Source organism: Chlorocebus sabaeus, chromosome 27 (assembly GCF_047675955.1).
Source record: "Chlorocebus sabaeus isolate Y175 chromosome 27, mChlSab1.0.hap1, whole genome shotgun sequence".
Classification (NCBI taxonomy): Eukaryota; Metazoa; Chordata; class Mammalia; order Primates; family Cercopithecidae; genus Chlorocebus; species Chlorocebus sabaeus.
This window is the reverse complement of record NC_132930.1, coordinates 10,871,791-10,890,665: the sequence shown is the minus strand read 5'-3', so window position 1 is coordinate 10,890,665 and position 18,875 is coordinate 10,871,791. Positions and strand designations below refer to the sequence as shown.

The window sequence follows — 18,875 nt, the reverse complement described above, 5'->3', positions numbered from 1 at the left end:
ACAAGACAGGGAATAACGGATGCCGGCGAGGATGTGGAGAAAAGTGAACCCTTGTACACTGTTGTTGGAAATGTAAATTAGCATAGCCACTAAGGAAAACTGTATGGAGGTTCCTCAAAAAACTAAAACTAGATCTACCATATGATCTAGCAATTCCACTACTGGGTACATATTTTTTAAAAAGGAAATTAACATATTGAAGAGATATCTGCACTCCTATGTTTATTGTGCCACTATTCACAACAGCCAATATGGAATCAACCTAAGTGCACATCAACGAATGAAGAAAGAAAATGTGGTATATATGTACAGTGAAAAATTATTCAGCCATAAAAAAAGAATGAAATCCTGCCATTTGTAGCAATGCGTATGGAAATGGAGCTCATTACGTTAAATAAAACAAGCCAAGAACAAAAAAACAAATATTGCATATTCTCAGTCATATGTGGGAGCTAAAAATGTGAATCTCATGATGACACAGTAGACTGGTAGTTAAAAGAAGCTGGGAAGGGTGAGAAAGGGCGAATGAAGAGAGGTTAATTAATATAGAACGACTAGTGTTTTAGAGATTGGGAGAGTGACTGTAGTTTAATAGCTAGAAGATAATTTGAATGTTTCTAGCATAAAGATGAATATTTACGGTGATGTATATCACCATATACTCATCTGATCTTCACAAACTGTATAAATGTATTAAATTATCAGACATAGCCCAAATACATGTACATTTATTATGTTATGGGCTGACATGTGTTTCTCCCAAATTCATATTAATTCTAATCCCTGGTATCTCAGAATGTGACTGTATTTAGAGACAGGGCCTTTGAAAAGATAATCAAGGTAAAATAAAACTGAATGGGTGGGGCCTAATCCAATAGGACTACTGTTCTTATAAAAGATTAGGACATAGACATGCTGGGTGCACAGAGAAAAGACCATGAGAGGACACAGTGCGAAGGAAGCCATCTGCAAATGAAGGTGAGAGGCTTCAGGAAAAAAATTAAAAATTGCTGATACCTTGGATTTCAGCCTTACACCTCCAGAACTGTGAGAAAATAAATTCCTTTTGTTCAGGCTAGGCACTTTGGGGTATTTTGTTATGAAAGCCCTAGCAAATGACAATCAGCATTTCAATACAGCCACGTCAGTGATTCACCTAAGGTGAAACAAACAGTTAAGCTTGGGCACTGGAACTGATCTCTGAATTCTAAGTTGTTTGGAAAAAGAACCAACAAGTGCTGCACAGTAACTCAATATGGAAAGATATATAGCTTATCTACTGGAAAAATGATTGGTGCAAGAGAAAAGCATTACCAGAAGTTTGAAAAGTCTGAAATCATGAGAATATGTAATAAAAAATCAATAGCTCTTAACTAACGTCTATGATGCCAGGCTGCTTACCTTTATATACTATCTCAAATTAACATAATCATCCACCACGATTTTATGCCCACATTAAAGTTGAAAATAAATGAAATTCAAAGACTTTATCCAAAGCCACAAAGTAGACTTATGTTTTGAAACCAAATTTGTCTAAAGATAATCCTGTCCTCTTTCCAATATATCATTCTGTTCTCACATATTAAATGAACAGTGGTATAGTATGTACTACAGAATACTGTAGGGCCATTAAAATGCTTAAGCAAACTGAGAGGTTGGTCAACAGTCACACAGATCTAAAATATTGCTTTTTCTGTCTTTTTCTTTGTTCTAAGTTTTCTTTAATGAGAACGTGTAAGCTAAAAATAAACACAAGAACTCTTTAAAAACAGAAAGCATTAAATAAAGTCAAAGATCATAAAATGAGAAGGCTTTCCCTTCAACTGGAATGATGTACACCCCTGTGATTAAAAAGAGACATATGGAGGTTTTTAGGTATCTTTAGGAGCCCAGAATTTAAATTAACAACAATTGTAGTTTCAGATTATTATCTGTTTTTGAGTGAATATACTTCTTGGCTTACCTTATGGCTTCTGAATCAATGTGCACAGGTGCGATTCTTTCCAACAGAAATTTGACCATCTCTAGAAAAGGATTTGTTGGTTGCTTAGGATTTGCAAGTTTCCGGGCTATTTCTCTCTATAGAAGAAAAAGAGTTTTACCAAAAATGTGATTTGCTTTCATATTTTTGAAAAGAAAAATGACTGTAGGCCAAAAGAAGGAACTGAAATATTCAAAACCAGCATAAGTGGTTAAGAATTGTCTGCTCTAGACTCTGACTAAAAATTTTACACCCACCGAGCAATGACTGCAAAAATCTGGACAGCAGAGAAAAGAAGTATGATGTGGTTTCTGAGTGAACACAGCCTTGCCTCACAATTCTTTGATGAAAATTATTGGCTAATATAGGAACCTTTTTTTTTGAGACGGAGTCTAACTCTGTCACCAGGCTAGAGTGCAGTGGCACGATCTCGGCTCACTGCAACCTCCACCTCCCGGGTTCAAATGATTCTCCTGCCCCAGGCTCCAGAGTAGCTGGAATTACAGGCACAGGCCACCATGCCCAGCTAATTTTTGTATTTTTGTAGAGATGGGGTTTCACCATGTTGGCCAGGATGGTCTCGAACTCCTGACCTCAAATGATCCGCCTGCCTCGGCCTCCCAAAGTGCTGTGAATACAGGTGTGAGCCACCACGCCTGGCCTATTGCAACCATTTTAATACTCTAATTTAGAATAAAAATAATTTGTACTTTTATGGGTATGCTTTATTGGTTTTAATTATTTCATAATTTGACAGAATACTGTGTTTTGTTTCAGTTAATTTCTTTTTTTTTCCTTTTTGGAGCCAGAGTCTCGCTCTGTCAGTCACTCAGGCTGGAATGCAATGGCGCAATCTTGGTTCACTGCAACCTCTGCCTCCCAAATTGAAACAACTCTCCTGCCTCAGCCTCCATAGTAGTTGGGATTAAAGGTGTGCGCCACTACGCCCGGCTAATTTTGTATTTTTAGTAGACACATGGTTTCGTCATGTTGGCCAGGCTGGTCTCGAACTCCCAGCCTCAGGTGATCCACCCACCTCAGCCTCCCCAAGTGCTGGGATTACAGGTGTGAGCCACCTGCGCCTGGCCTGAATATGTATTTTTTAAAAAACAAATTAACTGGCCAGGCACGGGTGGCTCACGCCTGCAATCCCAGCACTTGGGGAGGCCGAGGTGCGTGGATCAACCTGAGGTCGGGAGTTTGAGATCACCCTGACCAACATGGAGAAACTCCGTCTCTATTAAAAATACAAAATCAGCCGGGCTTGGTGGCGCATGCCTGTAATCCTAGCTACCTGGGAGGCTGAGGCAGGAGAATTGCTTGAAACTGGGAGGCAGAGGCTGCGGTGAGCCAAGATCGTGCCATTGCACTACAGCCTGGGCAACAAGAGCAAAACTCCGTCTCAAAAGACACAAAAACAAAAACATATTCATACATATATAAATACTTGCAAAATTTTTCAGTTCTGGAAGAACCTAGATGGAGGATAAATGAGAACCCTGCACACCCCTACAATTTTTTAAATAAGTTAGACATATAATTATGGAAGGCTAATAGATGACCCCAATAATAGAAGTAACTCTCAGCCAGGTGCACTGGCTCACGCATGTAATCAAAACACTTTGGGAGGCCAAGGCAGGTGGATTGCCTGAGCTCAAGAGTTTGAGACCAGTCTGGGAAACACGGCAAAATCCTGTTTCTACCAAAAAATACAAAAAATTAGCCAGGCGTGATGGTGCATGCCTGTGGTCCCAGTTACTCAGGAGGCTGAGGTGGAGGGGGGAATCACTTGAGCCTGGTAGGCGGAAGTTGCAGTGACCACCTGAGATTGCACAGCTGCACAGATCCTCTCTCAAAAAAAGAAAACAAACTAACAAAAAAGTAACTATCCATTTAAGCTCAAAGATTATGGTATTAGGCCAGGCGCAGGGGCTTATGCCTGTAATCCCAACAGTTTGGGAGGCCGAGGTGGACCTCATTTGAGGTCAGGAGTTGAGACCATCCTGACCAAGATGGTGAAACCCCATCTCTACTAAAAATATTAAAAAATCAGTCAGGGGTGGTGATACATGCCTGTAGCCCCAGCTACTCAGGAGACTGAGGCAGCACAATCACTTGAACTCAGGAGGTGGAGGCTGCAGTGAGCTGAGATCACACCACTGCACTCCAGCCCGAGCAACAGAGTGAGACTCTGTGTCAAAAAAAAAAAAAAAAAAGCAAAGATTACGGTATTAGATCAAAAGTTCCTACCAAGAAAGACATTCTTGCTGGAAGTTTCTGAAGATGAGGACTTAGTAATTATAGAGACTGACTCCTCCAAAGACAGAGTTAAATTTATAATGTACTGGACCCTTGGGAAAGATATTTAAGAACAAGGCTTTTAATCATAAAAATGCACAAATAGGTATCTTAGCTGAGGAGATAATGAACATTAAATATGCATTCTAAACTACAAAGCAGTAACAAATTATATCATTCTATTTATAAGATTTTCTCATAAAAATATATTTTAGTGAAATGTTCAGAACAAAGGGAGAAAAGATTTCTATTAAACAGTTATATCTTGATATGAATTACAAAGGTTACATTAAATTCGATATCATAGATACTTGTTAATAGTCTAAGTCCAAAGGACTGAGATTCTGAAGGAAATTTCTTAGTCACTAGCAGATGTCTAACTCATTGTAACAAGCTGTAATTAGCTGAGCAATATTTCAGCATTAGAGAAAAGAAAAATATTCAGTGCTTAATCCCTTACATACTTTCCTTTAAACTACAGGTTCACATTTAAAATCTGAATTTAAATACTATACTGTCTTTAGAAATCTTATGGGAGAAAATATTCCTAAAAGGGGATTATTTTCCCCTCTAGTACAAAGTTAAGTTGCTTTAACCTAAGAAAAATATGTTACAGATTATCTAACAATATGACTACTGGAAAACTGCTAGGCCAGCTGTATTACCAGTGCCTTAGAAAAGGTCACTAATAAGTGAAAAAAGTAGGCATTAAAAAAAAGACAATTATGATATGTAAACATAGAATTTTTAAAGTGCTGAGGGAAAAAGAGGAATGCACAATCATTTAAATACAGTAACAGAAATACACCTACATATATAAACACTAATACTAGAAAAACAGCATTTAAAGTGACATTTTTGTATTCTCACATAACAATCTTACACTAAGGTAATCACTCATAACAATATCTTTTAGGAAAGGACAGTTGGCAGAAAGTTTTAAAACAAAACCAAATAGTTGTCTGTATGCATGACAATGTTTTGGAAATTTCTGATAAAATCTACAGTAGCAATGTATATTACTCCTACTAGTATATATTTATTAATTGCATACATTGTTTAAGTACTCTTAAGAAATATCAAAAAGATTAAGCTCCATTTTCAATATGCTTATAATTTATCAATCCAATTTTTAAAATAAAATATTGAGAGAGCTTAAAAAACACTGTGTCCATATATTACCCCTTTCCTCTTTGTACATCTTTTCCTTTTGACAATTAGAAAAAAAAATTGTTTTAGGTTGGTCACGTGGTTCATGCCTGTAATCCCAGCACTTTGGGAGGCCGAAACAGGCAGATGGCCTGAGGTCAGGAGTTCGAGACAGCCTGGCCAACATGGTGAAGCCCCATCTCTACTAAAAATACAAAAAAATTAGCCGGGCGTGGTGGCGGGTGCCTATAATCCCAGCTACTCAAGATGTTGAGGCAGGAAAATTGCTTGAACCTGGGAGGCAGAGGTTGCAGTGAACTGATATCATACCACTGCACTCCAGCCTGGGCAACATGAGTGAGACTGTCCCCCCCCCCCCCCAAAAAAAGGCAACTTCCAAAGTTTTAACTTTCATATTACAGTGAGATGTGCATTATACTCATTTAATTATAAAAAGATATAACTAAACAGAAACAGGGCTGAGGCAGGAGGATCACCTGAGCTCAGCAGTATGAGACCAACCTGGGCAACATAGTGAGATCTCTTCTCTTAAAAAAAAAAAAAATCAAAAAATTAGTTGGGCATGGTGGCACACATCTGTAGTCCCAACTACTTTGGAGGCTGACGTAGGAGGATCACTTGAGCCCAGGAGGTCAAGGCTGTAATGAGCTATGATCACAACACTGCACTCCACAGACTGGGCAACACAGTGAGATGCTGTCTAAACACACACACAACACACAAACACAAAGAGAGAGAGAGAGATAGAGAGAGAGAGCGGGCATTCTCAGATTTGTCTCCTCTTTCATTTCTTCTCTACTTCCTCCAAGTGATATAACTGTGCTAATATATAGAACCAGGCTTGAATCTGAACACTTCTGAACACAACTGCTAAGACGCTATCTTCTTCCCTAACGCATCTCCTCTGATATCCAGTCAGTCAAACTAGAAATATAGCAGTCATTCTTCACACAATGGTCTACTTCCTACTCACCCTTTAAGACTCAACTTAAAGAGTCACTTATTCTGGAAGAAGCCATTCCTGGACCTATTTCCACCCCTGCCTGGAATGAGTAATGCTCCTTTATTTTACCAAAGCACATAATTCAATGGAAATATTTGTCAGTCTCTGTCACTTACTCTGTAAGCTCCATGAGAAACCATGAATTATGAAATGTATTAAATCATGCAGTGAATTATAACAGTATGTGCTTGACCAAGGAAGAAGATATTTGGACTTCTGAAGATACAATACATATGCAGGTTATTAGGTAGAGGAGAGTTTTTAAAACTGTAGTCCACAAAACACTCATGTTGAGACTTGGTTAAAAGATAGAGAGATTCATGATCCTACATTATACCTATTTTAAAGATCCCTACTCTTTGTAAGGGTAAGACTTACAAGAATGACCATTTATTGAAACCCTGCAGGCAGTGCAAGGGGGCCCTGCATTAGGCCACATATAAAATTTCATTTTACATTATATTTATAGGTGAAAAAAATGAATAAGGAGGCTTGAAAATACTGAGTAACTTACCAAAGGTCATATTGGTAGTAAACTGTATAGCTGATATTCAAACTGAGGGCTGTTTCATTAAATGCTGAATAAACAAGCTTCCTGGAAAATATTAAAATTTGGGGACCATTCTCATAGAGGGGGCAATGGAGCATAAACTAGGATGCACCACTGAAGCTATGGCAAATATGTGGTCCTTCTCTAGGGTCAAGGTGTAGAAACTTAAAACCTGAATTCTAAAGGGAAAGTAAATCTATACATCACATTTCAATTCCACCTCTCATTCTCATTCATTATATCCCCCACCCCACACACAAATACACATGTCTGTTGATAATCTTTGCTCAAAGTATTTTTGCTAAGATTTTTCAGAAATGGAACTTGGACAAAGAGGGAAGAAAATATTAGATGTCTATGCCTACTAACTCTCTTACTAAGTAATATCTACCTCTTGAGAAGTGAGATATGATTGTAATTTATGAAAATAAGGAGGTAGTGATAAATACACATTAGGGTACAGAGAAGGAACTCTCAAGGATGGAATGCAAAGCTACACAGAATGAGAGAAACTAAATTTTATATTCGCATATTTTTCTTTATTCTTCTACATCAGAAGAGGAATGGGGATAATAGAGGAAATATGTAAATAATATTCAGTAGCCCATGGAGGAAAGGAAAAACTCATGGAGGTACTCTAACAGAGGTTGTTTTCATATGTGTCTAAGGGGTATTCTAAGTCCCGCTTTACATATGAGAGCATATAAATAACATACTCAAGTCACACAATGCTAATATATGAGTTAGAAAAGAAGGTATCATGAACCCATGCTCTTACCGCTGCAAGTGCAGTATTCATTTCTACCTCACTGGCTCCTAATGTCAAGAGCACTGATTGGCTATGCTGTGTGGCTGTTGCATTCACAGTGTTGGGATTACAAGAAGGAGCCACCGCAACCAGCCTTTTCAAGTTATTTCATTGTCTGATCTAATTATAATAGTAGATTCTCTGCAGGACACAGTACTCTGAAACTAGACTTCTAAATGCCAAAGAAGTCAATGAAACTTTTAAGCGTTTTCAGCAAGTTATTCAGCTCAGAAGTACAAAACTTGTTGGGCATGGTGGATCATGCCTATAATCCCAATACGTTGGGAGGCCAAGGTGGGTAGGATCACTTGAGTCCAGGAGTTCAAGACCAGCCTGGGCAACATGGTGAAATCTCGTCTCTACTAAAAATACAAAAATTAGTCAGGCATGATGGTGCATGCCTGTAGTCCCAGCTACTTGGGAGGCTGAGGCAGGAAGATCATTTGAGCCCTAGATGTAGAGGTTACAGCGAGCTGAGATTGTGTCATTGCACTCCAGCCTGGGTGACAGAGCAAGACCCTATCTCAAAAAAATAAAAAAGTAAATAGAATTTTAAAAAGAAGTGCAAATGCAAAGGTTGAGGCAGTCTGGGAATTTGGTACATCCACATTCCTAGCCCTGAGAGACAAGCCCACTCTTTTCTCTTCCCTAAATTGGTTTTCCTCCCCATGTCCTCCTAATTATTGGTATTTGTAATGGTATTCAGATCTCTATGCTGAATAAAAGATACATGTTCTAGGCAGCTAGACCTCTTTGCATATACATCTAATACAGTCTGTATCCTTTATAAGTTATTTTAAAACTATCAACTCTAATCCTTTCTAGAACAAAGTTAGACCTATGTAATTGAAATTAGGTTTCTCTTATTTGTCTCTATAAGCCTGGTCCCAAGCATAGTACTTGACGTTTATGCGTAATATTGTAAGAAGGATTATTTATTTAAATCCAATAGGGCAGGGCGGGACCCTTATACGGAGAAATATATACCCTCCCCCTGCCTACAAACACAAAGAATTATCCATCACTCAACGGTGGAGACAGATTTTGAGAAATGTGTTGTTAAGGCAATTTCATCATGTGAGCATCAGAGTACATGCACACAAACCTAAACAGTATAATGTACTACTTCTATACTACAAAATGGTACAGCATGTTACTATGCTAAACACCACAGGGAACTGTAACACAGTGGTATTTGTGTAAACATTATGTAAACATAGGGTAAAAATATGAAAGATAAAAACATAATATAAACCATATAATAAAAATGCCACATAAAAGATAAAAAACAGTACACCTACATAAAGAGCACTTAACATAAATGAAGCTTACAGTACTGGAAGTTGATCTGAGTAAGTCAGTGAGTAAGTGGTGAGTGAATATGAAGAAATAGGACATTATTGTACACTACGGTAGAGTTTATAAACACTGTACACTTAGGCAGCACTAAATTTATTTAAACTTGTTTTCTTTCTTCAATGATGAATTATTCCAGTTTTTTTGTAATATTTTTACTAAACCTCAAGGGCTTTTTTTTTTTTGGAGACGGAGTCTTGCTCTGTCGCCCAGGCTGGAGCGCAGTGTCACTATCTCAGCTCACCGCAAGCTCCACCTCCTGAGTTAACGCGATTCTCCTGCCTCAGCCTCCAGAGTAGCCGGGACTACAGGCACCCGCTACCATGCCCGGCTAATTTTTTTTTTTTTTGTATTTTTAGTAGAGACAGGGTCTCACTGTGTTAGCCAAGATGGTTTCGATCTCCTGACCTCATGATCCGCCAACCTTGGCCTCCCAAAGTGCTGGGATTACAGGTGTGAGCCACTGCGCCTGGCCGGGCTTTTTTTTAACTTTTAAAAAACTTTCTGGAGACAGGATCTTGTTCTGTCACCTAGGCTGGAATGCAGCGATGTATTCCATTTAAGCTCACTGTAGGCTTAAACTCCTGGGCTCAAGTGACCCTCCCGTCTCAGCCTCTGGAGTAGTCAGGACTATAGGTGTGCACCACCACATGCAGCTATTTTTTTTAATGTTTTGTAGAGGCTGGGGTCTTGATATATTGCCCAGGTTGGTCTCAAACTCCTGGCTTCAAGTGATCCTCCTGCCTAGGCCTCCCAAAGTGCTGGGATTACAGGTGTGAGGCAATGTACTGGTCTTTTTTTTCTTTTTCAGCTTTTTGACTCTTTTGTAGTAACACTTAGCTTAAAACACACATTGTACAGCTGTACACAAAATGTTTTCTTTCCTTATATCCTTATCCTACTAGCTTCTATTAAAAATTTTTTTGGCTGCATGTGGTGGCTCACACCTGTAATCCCAATACTTTGTGCGGCTGAGGCAGGTAGGTTTCTTGAGCTCAGGAGTTCCAGACTAGCCTGGACAACAAGGAGAAACCTGTCTCTAAAAAAAATAAAAAATTAGCTGGGCATGGTGGCATGTGCCTATAGTCCCAGCTACTTAGGAGACTGAAGTGGGAGGATCACATGAACCCAGGAGGCTGAGGATGCAGTGGGCCTTATTACATCACTGCACTCCAGTCTGGGTGACAGAGCAAAACCCTGTTTCAAAAAAAAAAAAAAAAAAAAAGTTTTAAAACTTTTTTTGGTGCAAAACTAAGATACAACCACACACAGTAGCCTAGGCCTACACTTGGTCAGGATCACCAAGATGTCACTAGGTGATAGGAATCCTTCAGTTCTGTTATAATCTTTTGTTTGTTTGTTTGTTTTTTAAACTTTAAGTTATGGGATACATGTGCAGAATGTGCAGGTTTGTTACATAGGTATACATGTGCCATAGTGGTTTGCTACACCCATCAATCCGAGCTCTGTTATAATCTTATGGGATTCCCAAAATATATGTGCTCTTATCTTTGGCCAAAACGTTGCTATGCAGTATATGATTTTAGATACATCAAGAATCTTTTGCCTGGGTGTGTGGCTCATGCCTGTAATCCCAGCACTTTGGGAGGCTGAGGTGGGTGGATCACCTGAGGTCAGGAGTTCAAGATCAGTCTGGCCAACATGGTGAAAACCCGTCTCTACTAACAATACAAAAATTAGCCAGATGTGATGGCACATGCCTGTAATCTCAGCTACTCGGAAGGCTGAGGCACGAGAATTGTCTGAACCCAGGAGGTGGAGGTTGCAGTGAGGTGATAAGATCACTTGAAGGAGTTTGAGACCACCCTGGGCAACATATATTTTTTCCTTTTCTTGAGACAGTCTCATTCTGTCACCCAGGCTGGTGTGCAATGGCATGATCTCAGCTCACTGCAACCTCCACCTCCCGAGTTCAAGCGATTCTCCTGTCTCAGTCTCATGAGTAGCTCACATTATAGGCATGTACCACCACAACTGGCAAATTTCTATATTTTTAGTAGAGATAGGGTTTTACCATGTTATCCAGGCTGGTCTCAAACTCCCAACCTCAGGTGATCCACCCACCTCAGCCTCCCAAAGTGCTGGGATTACAGGTGTGAGCCAACGTGCACGGCCTACAAAAAATTTAGAAACTTAGCTGTGTGTGGATGCGTGTGCCAATAGTTCTAGCTATTCAGAAGGCTGGGGTACAGGATCACATGAGCACAGGAGTTTAAGGCTGCAGTGAACTATGACTGTGCCACTGTACTCCAGCCTGGGTGACAAAGCAAGACTATCTTAGGGGGAAAAAAAAAGGCTGAATAGATGAATGGATACATTTTCCCTCCTGATAGCTTTAAGAATATTGGTTTTATATGAAATGAGTTCAAGAGTAGAATGAAGACAAAAGTCTAGATAGGAATTTACTTTATCTATAAATGAAATCAGATATATGGCAATGTTACTACTACTAATTTATTGACGATTATTTCCATTCTAATACATGAAAGAAGAAAATGCACATGCACGCAAGTATTCAGAAAATACTTATCAACTACTCAATGAATGTCTACTAAACACAAAATACGTTATCTTGTAAAATTCCTAAGACCAATCTCCCTGGCTTAGTTCTTTAGTTATTTTCCTGGAATGTGGCTGGAGAGTGAATGGTAAATAGAGAATTAACTTGACAACAGATATACTTCAAAGTAATTCAGAGCTCACGATATTCTTAAATTTATACAAATCACTGTATGTAAAACAGGCTTTAATGACATACATATTTCTGAAAGTAAAGCTAGAGAAAAAGCGTAAAGTATGATTTACTAACCACACAAATATCTGCTTGTTTGCAAGAACAAGTTGGGCTAATTAATAACTCCAATTGAGACCGAAGTTTCTCATCATCGCCGAGAACCTGGTTAAACTTCTTCACAAAATCTTGTGCTTTCCCAGGGTCAGGCAAATTCTCTATAAAATTAAAGAGAATCAATATTAAAGAAGGAAAAAAAAAACTATTCTACTAAGCTAAAGAACAGGTGCCATAAAAATATTGTGGGGCTACTAAAAGAAAATCAGCCTAACTAGTTCTTAGAAATAAAATTAAGGTTTTTTTTTACTTTACATTAAATCAATAGTCCCACTGGGTAAATAATTTGTTTGTCTGTATTGACATTTATTACACGTTTAGTGAGTAAATAAACATACTCACTTGCTATGGTCATCAGTTTCCCAAACATGGCAGAACAGTTAGCTTCTGACTGAAATTTAAAACAGAAACAAAAGAACAACTAGTCATATGTGTTAAGAAATTTCTGTAACAAAAATCAATACTCATTACTGTACATTTTTCATGAAGTTAAAAAAAAAAGTTCATCACAGTCTGCTCACTGTAAAATGGTTTTACCACATATATACACTAAATTAACAACAAAGAATTACACAGTAGCAACTATTAAGACAAATAAAAGGAAAGGAGATGTTAGGAGGAAGGTACCAAAAAAAACACAAGTATACAACTTTCACATGAAAGTTACATTGCCAGAAGATTGGAAAAAGATCAATGAAGTAATCAACATATAAAATTATCATATCAGAATTACTATGAAACTACATGCCACAAAAAATTAAAAATATAAAGAGGAGAAACTCTTTTTTCTGGAATAGAGTTCTGTTAGCTACTTTGTGGCCCATTACTTAAATAACTTCAGGAAAACCTCCTTTCTAAAATGTACTTCCCTTTCCTCTATCCCATAAAGCATTACTTTATATTTCAAAGTTTGCCAGGCTAGGTGCAGTGTCTCACACCTGTAATCCTAGCAATTTGGGAGTCCTAGGCAAGTGGACTGCATGAGCCCAGGATTTTGAGACCAGCCTGGGCAACATGGTGAAAACTCACTTCTACAAAAAACATACAAAACTTATCTGGGTAAGCATACCTGTAGTCCCAGCTACTCAGAAGGCTGAGGTGGGAGGATCAGCCCATTGACATGGAGGCTGCAGTGAGCTGTGACTGTGCCACTATGTGACAGCCTGGGCAACAGACTAAGATCCTGCGTATTTAAGAGAAAAAAAAAAAAAAAAAAAAGTTTCCCGCCCCTGTTCCAGCATCCATGTGTCCTTGAGGGGTCTGTATATATGGTCCCCTGGTTAAGAACACCTATTCTAGTAAATATACTAAAAAATGTAAAGTTTTTTTCCCCACCTTGCAAAAATTTAATGGCATTATTTCTTTTAGTTTGCCACTGGCATATTTACAGGATTGATATCTGAATATTCACTCTACACTGAGAGACCATGAATCAGGCAGTGAAAAAGAAATATGATGTCCAATGTAATTTTATCTTGAAATTTAATTCTAATTATTTGAAAACTGATTAACTATATATAAACTCTTAGTGTCTGAAAACTTTATATAAACTAGAAACCACCATTTCTTTGCTTACACTGGAAAATAAGAGTTTGTTATATTTATTTTAAATGGAAATTTAGCCTGGACAACTACAGAAATTATATTTAACTGACATTTGGAAAATAAAACACCTGAGATACTTTTTCCTTGCTTCATTATGTAGATCTACAGAAAATCTGAACAGTGATATAATAAACTATGAATTTAAACAAATCATGAACCTACTGTAGGCTGCTTGTGCAAATCCAATAGTTCGCGTACATGACTCCGAAGCATGTTCTGACACTTCCACATTTCGTTGAGAGCTCTGTAAAGTTATGTATATGAAAAAACGCATTACATAACAATACTGGAAATTATTCAGCATTACAACCTTTCTTCTTGCATGCTGTATATACACCACTCTTCCACATCTAACTAAAAGTTTAAACACTGGGAAATATATTTATTAGGATTTAAAACAATTTAGTACAAATGGTAAATATAAGCCTTCTTATGAGAGAAAATATTTGACGGGTTTAGAAAGATTAATAGGTAATAAAGAGATTGAAAGATGTACTAAATACAGGTAGCTAGAAAGTTCTGGTACAAGGAAAGAAAATGTCAAAGCATAAGGGACATACAACAAACTGAAAACCATGTATATACTTGGAGCACAGGGCATGTGTGTGGAGCATAAGGAAGCTGGAGCATTCCACAGACACAGATCAAATCATGAAGGCCTTATTATACAAGCTAAGGCGTATACATGAAGCACTATAGACTATTTTGAAAAATGAAATATCAAAAATGATGCAGATTCAAGATGCCAAATTTGCATTATTGTGTTCATTCTAAACTTTCTCTCTCCAGGAACACAGATTTTCTTCTCTCAGAAATACCATCCATATTTCCAGGTGCCCAGGTGACAGAGCTCTGAGAAATCACTAATCTCTAAGCACTCTTTGTCAGATATTTTGAAATGTAAACAAACATCGAAACCTTGAGCAAGGAAAGGCATTAGTAACCACGATACAACGCTATCTTAATAGAACTTCTGCCAAAATGGCAGTCTTTTTTATTTTTATTTTTGAGACAAGTCTTACTCTGTCGCCTAGGCTGGAGTACAATGGGATGATCTCGGCTCACTGCAACATCTGCCTCCTGGGTTCAAGCAATTCTGCTGCCTCAGCCTCCCTAGTAGCTGGGATTACAGGTGTGTACCACCACGCCAGCTAACTTTTTTGTATTTTTAGTAGAGATGGGGTTTCACCATGTTGGCCAGGCTGGTCTCGAACTCCTGACCTCAAATGATCTGCCCGCCTCAGCCTCCCAAAGTGCTGGGATTACAGGGGTTAGCCAACACGCCTGGCCTAAAAATGCAGTCTTAATCTAATAATGCAGGAACACCTGAAGAAGCCACAAGGGCAAACAGACAAATTCCTAACTCAGAATTTTCTCTTTTTAAAGACAGAGTCTCACTACATTGCCCAGGACAGTCAAACTTCTAGGCTGAAAAGACCCTTCCATCTTGAGATCAGAATTCTAATGACATCACTCATTTACTTTGTGTATTTTTGACAAAAATTACATATACTATGATGTACAACATAATATATGTATATATTGAAGTGAAATGACCACACATCCTGGTTGGCCTGGGACAGTTTGATTATGCTGGTTATCTGAACAAAAATACCAATAGTGATCCCTTTCACTCTGAAAATAATCCAGCTGGACCATCAATCATATGGCCATCCTACATAGAGAAGATCTGAATATGTTCACCCAACAAAGAATCACTATTCAGTTACTAGGTTTAATATTTAGTCTGGAAGGATAAAGCACCAGCAGTTTCAAACACTAGCCACAGGTATTTTGACATGGTCATTTATTTGAACACCTGAAACCATCTTACTACTGACCCAGATGCCAAACACGCCTTCACATATACGAATAAGAAACTTTTGGTGTTAACTGACCTGAACATAAATCATAATATTTTGTTGATAAAGATTTACCTGAGGTTCTTGATTCAACTATAGAAGCAGCAACAACCCAATCAGTAACAATTAATTAGATAAGATGAAGTAGTTTTATGAAATCCTTAGGAAATACAGCAGTTATTTGAAAAGTAACTTACTTTACAGCATTTGGATCCAAACTAGCATATAAGTAATATAAGCATTTCATTCTCTCTTCTGTTTCCAGGTTGTGGGGGACAAGATACTGAGCAAAGATTTTCTCTACCAACAGTCTAGGAAATAACAACAACAAAAACCTAAGTGACACAATTATTCTATTTTTAAGAAGCAATTTTTTTTTTTTTTTGAGACAGGGTTCTTGCCGTGTCACCCAGGCTGGAGTACAGTGGTGTGACCTCGGCTCACTGTAACCTCTGCCTCGCAGGTTCAAGCAATTCTCCCACCTCGCCTCTCCAGTAGCTAGGACTACAGGCGTGTGCCACCATGCCCGGCTAATTTTTACATTTTTTGTAGAGACAAGGTGTCCCTATGTTGCTAAGGCTAATCTGGAACTCCTGAGCTCAGGCAATCCACCTGCCTTAGCGTCCCAAAGTGCTGGGATTACGGACATGAGGCACCGCACCCAGCCAACATTTTAAGTTTTAACCATCTTGTGCCAAGATACCATACCAAGATAATAGCTATGTGTGCACATACAACGGAAGGTATCAGTTTATAATGACTTCCTTCCTTGGAAAACATTCAGTACAGTTTAACTTCAGAGACATGGTTACTATCTGTGGCTTTATAATTTGTCAGTACGAAACATTTGTTCTAGAAGGTTTAAATGTTATTCCTAAATACAGGGTGCTAGGCTGTTCCACCTACTCTTCAGCAGTCTAGAACAACAGCGAATGCATTAATGCAACATATAAAGCTATGATCCACAGTAGAGCTAATTCTCAAGAAACTCCTTAAATTTCCTCTGATTACAGTTCAGCTCATTTCCCATGTTGTCACATAGTTAAAAACAGGGTCCCCCCTGCTTCATATTACTTCCAGAAAATGTAGTTATTCCTGTGTATATCTGATCATTCTTCTCTCCATAATCTAAATTCCTTACCAATACTGGAATATCCTTCTTGCTAGTGCATATTGCTTGTATCTTCTTGCTTTTATTATTTAACATCACTGGATTAAAAATATACAAGGACTCTTAATTAACAAACGAAATACATATCCAGTGATGCCAAAGAAGTTAGCTTAATTAAACAAAACAAAAGAAACTATTCTGCACAAACCAAGTATCATCTGTATGATCCAATACAGAATTACAAGTAATATTCAGAAAATGAAAACAACTTAGTAATTCCTCTATTGGTAGTGGTGTAAAAAGGAAAGTAACTAGTAGTTAATTGAATAGTACTCTCTTGCCACACATTGGGCTAGGATGCTTTATATTCTTTATTTTATTTAATCTACATGATAATCCTATAGGAAAGGCATTATTATTTTTCCTTTTTATATAAAATTGAAGTGCACAAGAAGTTAACGAACCTCTGTAAGAATACACATCTAATAAAGGGCAGAGTGAACATTTGGTCTCTAACTCCAAAGTCCATGCCTATTTCACTATTAAAAGGCTACCTTATAATCACGGACAGAGTCTTGTTTAAACACAGTATATAAAAATATGTAAAGTTATCTCTAAACTTAGAAATAAATGACTAATCAAGTTGACTGAACTTAATTTTATTTATGAAGTAAATACATAAAAATAAGAAATTACTAAAATATTAGACATTTTTAAAGTAAAAAGTAGTTTTATACTCATTCTACCAACATATTAAACTCACTTGTCATCAATGCTGTTCTGATAATAAATATGCAAAAGTTTGTCCTTTATCCAGCTGACTTTCTCTGCAGCTTCCTTTCCTGCTTCACCATGAAGACAATATTTCTTATAAAGCTGAGCCAGACCCATCATAGCTTCTTTTCTTACTCGCCACTAAAAAGCATAAAATTTATTAGATGAGAAAGATAACAAAACTCTGTACTAATTTCCAGAGATTGCCTGGGTTCATTAGGTTGTACAATCTTATGTGTGCCTTTATAAACTGGCACATTATTTCTCTTCATAAAAGGCTTTACAAACAATTTTGAATCTGTTCCTATTTAGAAATTTTCCAATGCAAATATTGCTAATGATTTACTTTTTCCTTTTTAAAGAATTGGGGTTTCGTTACGTTGCCTAGGTTTGTCTCAAATTCCTGGGCTAAATAATCCTCCTGCCTTAGCATCCCGAGTAGCTAGAACTACAGGCTACTGATTTTTTATTTCCCTTGAAAACCAGTAATAATCTTACGGGAGATTTCATTTGATTCTATTGAAAGAAAATTCACCAAGTTTTAGAGGTGATTATAATTTTCCTTGCAAACAAAACCCCTATTATCTGGAATGTTTTAATTGCCAGTTACATCCCTTTAGATGTTAACTTCGGATAAGAACAAAGTTCACTATCAAGAATTCTGGGCCAGGCACGGTGGCTCACGCCTGTAATCCCAGCACTGTGGAAGGCCAAGGCAGGTGGATCACTTGAGCTCAGGACTTGGGGAACTGACGACCCAGTGAATCTAAAATCCTAGTAAATCTAAAATTGTACTGAATCTAGGAGTTGAGCTGGCTGACTACCCAGTCAATCTAAAAATACGCTCACAAGCTGACAAAACCTGCCCACTCACACAGAGCTTCCAATCAGCTGTGCAGGGATTCAGTTAAAAATCTGACCAAGCGTGGGCATGGTGGCTCACACCTGTAATCCTAGCACTTTGGGAGGCTGAGGCAGGCGGATCACCTGAGGTCAGGAGTTCACGACCAGCCTGGTCAACATAGTGAAACCCAGTCTCTCCTAAAAACACAAAAATTAGCTGGGCACGGTGGCACACACCTGTAATTCCAGCTACTTGGGAGGCTGAGGCAGGAAAATCACTTCAGCCTGAGAGGAAGAGGTTGCAGTGAGCCAATATTACACCACTGCACTCCAGCGTGGGCGACACAACAAAAAAACAAAAAACAAAAAACTGACCAAATATTCAAAGATCATCAGACCTTTGAGGAACGCTTTCAACAGTAAACGAGAGGGACTAAAACAAACAGGCCAGAAGAGGAAAACAGGACTCAGCAGAAACAGAGATAATACAGGCAGTAGAAGACACTTTCAAATATTCTCAGGGAGATAAGATTTTACACCATAAAATAAGACTCAATTCCTCTGAGGAAGAAAGGAAGGAAGGTAGGGAGAGAGGCAGGGAGAAAAGGAGGGAAGAAAGCAAGGAAGAAGAAAAGGAAGGAAAGG

At 38.1% G+C, this 18,875-nt stretch overlaps 1 protein-coding gene across 2 annotated transcripts in view; it reads right to left on the bottom strand.

Annotated features, from left to right (window-relative positions):
* PDS5A (PDS5 cohesin associated factor A) overlaps nucleotides 1–18,875 on the bottom strand; it is a 167,873-nt gene that overhangs the window by 72,775 nt on the left and 76,223 nt on the right. For both annotated transcript variants that reach the window (XM_008017599.3, XM_038008616.2), the window contains exons 12-17: nucleotides 17,377–17,528; nucleotides 15,700–15,813; nucleotides 13,803–13,884; nucleotides 12,378–12,426; nucleotides 11,997–12,136; nucleotides 1,964–2,079 (exon numbers count right to left, since the gene is read on the bottom strand). In XM_008017599.3, the coding sequence (XP_008015790.1) occupies nucleotides 1,964–2,079; nucleotides 11,997–12,136; nucleotides 12,378–12,426; nucleotides 13,803–13,884; nucleotides 15,700–15,813; nucleotides 17,377–17,528 (653 nt within the window). The remainder of the gene's footprint in view (nucleotides 1–1,963; nucleotides 2,080–11,996; nucleotides 12,137–12,377; nucleotides 12,427–13,802; nucleotides 13,885–15,699; nucleotides 15,814–17,376; nucleotides 17,529–18,875) is intronic.